This window comes from Uloborus diversus, chromosome 1, assembly GCF_026930045.1.
Source record: "Uloborus diversus isolate 005 chromosome 1, Udiv.v.3.1, whole genome shotgun sequence".
Classification (NCBI taxonomy): Eukaryota; Metazoa; Arthropoda; class Arachnida; order Araneae; family Uloboridae; genus Uloborus; species Uloborus diversus.
The window spans coordinates 270,812,836-270,815,498 of record NC_072731.1 but is presented as its reverse complement, the minus strand read 5'-3'; the positions used below and the strand labels follow the sequence as shown (position 1 = coordinate 270,815,498).

General features: G+C 35.4%; 1 protein-coding gene across 1 annotated transcript; it reads right to left on the bottom strand.

The window, feature by feature from the left end:
- Positions 1-1,141: 1,141 nt before the first annotated feature.
- Positions 1,142-2,043, bottom strand: LOC129220701 (uncharacterized). The gene is made up of 2 exons (XM_054855133.1): positions 1,234-2,043; positions 1,142-1,180 (listed from the first exon to the last, which is right to left on the bottom strand). Exons 1-2 carry the CDS (start codon positions 2,041-2,043, stop codon positions 1,142-1,144), a joined length of 849 nt encoding a protein of 282 aa, XP_054711108.1.
- Between the last annotated feature and the right edge of the window lie 620 nt (positions 2,044-2,663).

The window sequence follows — 2,663 nt, the reverse complement described above, 5'->3', positions numbered from 1 at the left end:
GGAAAATTTATCATACTATACCACTTTTTTAACTGAGCATTGGCTCCAACGAAATTGGTCGCATTATCTGTAAATATTCTGGAACACTTTCCGCGTCTAGCAAAAAAATCTTTTAAGAGTTGCTATTAAGGCATCTGTAGTTAAATCTGAGAGCATTTCAAGATGAATTGCTCGGGTTACAAAACATATACATACACAAATGTAAACTTTATTCAGAACACCCTTTCGTTGATTTTTAAACTTAACGTAGAAATGACCGCATAGATCCAAACCCGAGTAATTAAAGACATAAGAAATATTTACTCTTTCACTAGGTAAGTTACTCATAATTTGAGATGTTAAAATAGGTTTACACTTAAAACAAGTAACACAGGAATGAACACATTATCTAGCTAAATTTCTACCTCCTAAAGGCCAAAATTTTGTACGAACAACACTTAATAAAGCTTGCGGACCTGCATGCAATAATTTTAAATGATAGGTGTAAAATATAATTTCACTTAACTTAGAGTTTTTTGGCAAAAGAATAGGACATTTATGATTGAAAGGCACAGATGCTTTTTCAAGCCGACCACCTACTCTATGGACACCATTTTCATGAATAAATGGATTTAAATTACATAAATTACCTGCCCTTTTTGTTTTACACTCATCATTTAAAGATAATTGTGCTGCTTTAATAACTAAAATTTCAGCATCACATATTTCTTTTGAAGTGATAACTCCAGTTAATTTATTATCTTTACTTTTTAAATTATGAATAAACCTACGAACATAACAAAGTATGCGAAGAATTTTGTCATAATTATTACTTAATTTTAAAAATTCATTTACAAAAGAAAAATCACAGTCATTTTTTAACTCTACAGTAGGTTGGTTTTCAACAGTCAAACATTTAATCTCTTTTAGATAAGATTCATCACCAAGTTCCACATTTTCATGATCGAAAGGAAAGTTAGGAGTGTCCTGCTTTAGAAAAGGTGGACCGTTAAACCAAAAGTCATTATTTATCAATTGTTCAGGGTCCAAACCACGCGATACCAAATCAGCCGCATTCTCCTCCGATTTTACGTGAAACCAACGATTGATATCTGTCAATCTCTGAATTGTAGCTACTCGTGAAGCAACAAAAGTTTTTAACTCACATGGTGATCTTTGAAGCCACGCTAGCACTATTGTACTGTCAGAGTATAAGTAAATCAAATTATCCTTTAATTTGAGAACTCTTATCACCTTTGTCATCAACTTCGCTAATAGCACTGCTGCACACAATTCCAGCCGTGGAACTGTAACGGTTTTAATTGGAGCAACTCTGATTTTGCTGCAGAGTAATTTGGAGCAGGATGAGTTTCTTGCATTGGACGAAACCATATACACGCACGCTCCATATGCACTTTCTGAAGCATCGGTAAAGCCGACAATTGTCTTGACAACTGGAGTTTCAGTCAGAACATATCTGTCGACGCAAACGTTACTAATTTTCTTCAGAGCATGAATAAACCGAAGCCATTCTTCAGTTTCTTTTTTAGGTAGAGATTCATCCCAGTCTACTTTTAACTTCCATAAACGCTGAAGAATAATTTTAGCTTTTGTTACTATGGGGCCAAGCAACCCCAATGGATCGAATATCCTCGCAATTTTAGATAAGACAGTTCTTTTCGTAACTTTAGGCTGATCTTCGCAGGATAAATTAAAAGCAAAAACATCATTCTGTGATTTCCATAACAGTCCTAAAGTTTTCGTGTCACTCAGCTTATCAAAATCGTAGCAATCTGCATCTGATGATGTATCAATCAACTCTGGATGATTGCCGCACCACTTGTGAAGATGCATTCCGCAACTTCCTAACAGTTCTATAATTTCCCCTTTAAGATCCTTCGCAGTCTCTAAATCCGCCGCTCCGGTCAGAACATCGTCCATAGAGAAGTCTGACTTCACAATGGTTGAAGCCTTTGGATACTGCTGTTCCCATCTACACTTAACTGCTTGAGACATCTCATGGCGAGGTATGGTGCGCTTGTTGTACCATATGTTACCGTACATAACCTATAAGTCTTCACCTCTTCACTTTTAGAATTTTTCCATACAATCCTTTGCAAGTCACGTTGACTTTCATCCACATTAACCATTCTGTACATCATTCGGACATCTGCAGTAAATGCATAGCGATGAGTCCTGAACCTTAAAATTATAGAAAACAAATCTTCTTGGATAACTTCGCCATTCATTTGCAAGGAATTTAACGATTCCCCCGTAGAAGTTATCTGCGAGCCATTAAACACTACTCTAAGTTTTGTTTAGTTTTTCTCAGGCCTATAGACACCGTGATTAGGTAAATAATAACATGGAGTAGGGTCTTTAGTTTCCATTACTCTTTCCATGTGACCCAAACGTTCGTATTTAGTCATAAATTTACAATACAAATCTGCGAGCTTTGGATTTTTGTTCAATCGATTCCATAAAGAATTTAACCTTTTTATGGCTATTTGTTTCGAATCGCCTAATAACCGCGGATCCTGTTTAAAAGGCATTTTAACTACAAACCTTCCCGATTGATCTCGTTTGTGACTTTTTAAGAAATGCTTATTGCACTCAATTTCTTCGGAACTTTTAAATTGATCTGTTTCCTCAATACTTTCTATTTCCCAGAATTTTTTAATTTC

What these genes read in the sequence shown, in the direction of transcription:
- LOC129220701 (XM_054855133.1), bottom strand. Translation starts at nt 2,043, where the DNA reads ATGTACGGTAACATATGGTACAACAAGCGCACCATACCTCGCCATGAG. An exon ending in TAGCGAAGTTGATGACAAAG is followed by an intron (nt 1,181 to 1,233) that starts GTGATAAGAGTT and finishes ATACTCTGACAG; the next exon opens with TACAATAGTGCTAGCGTGGC.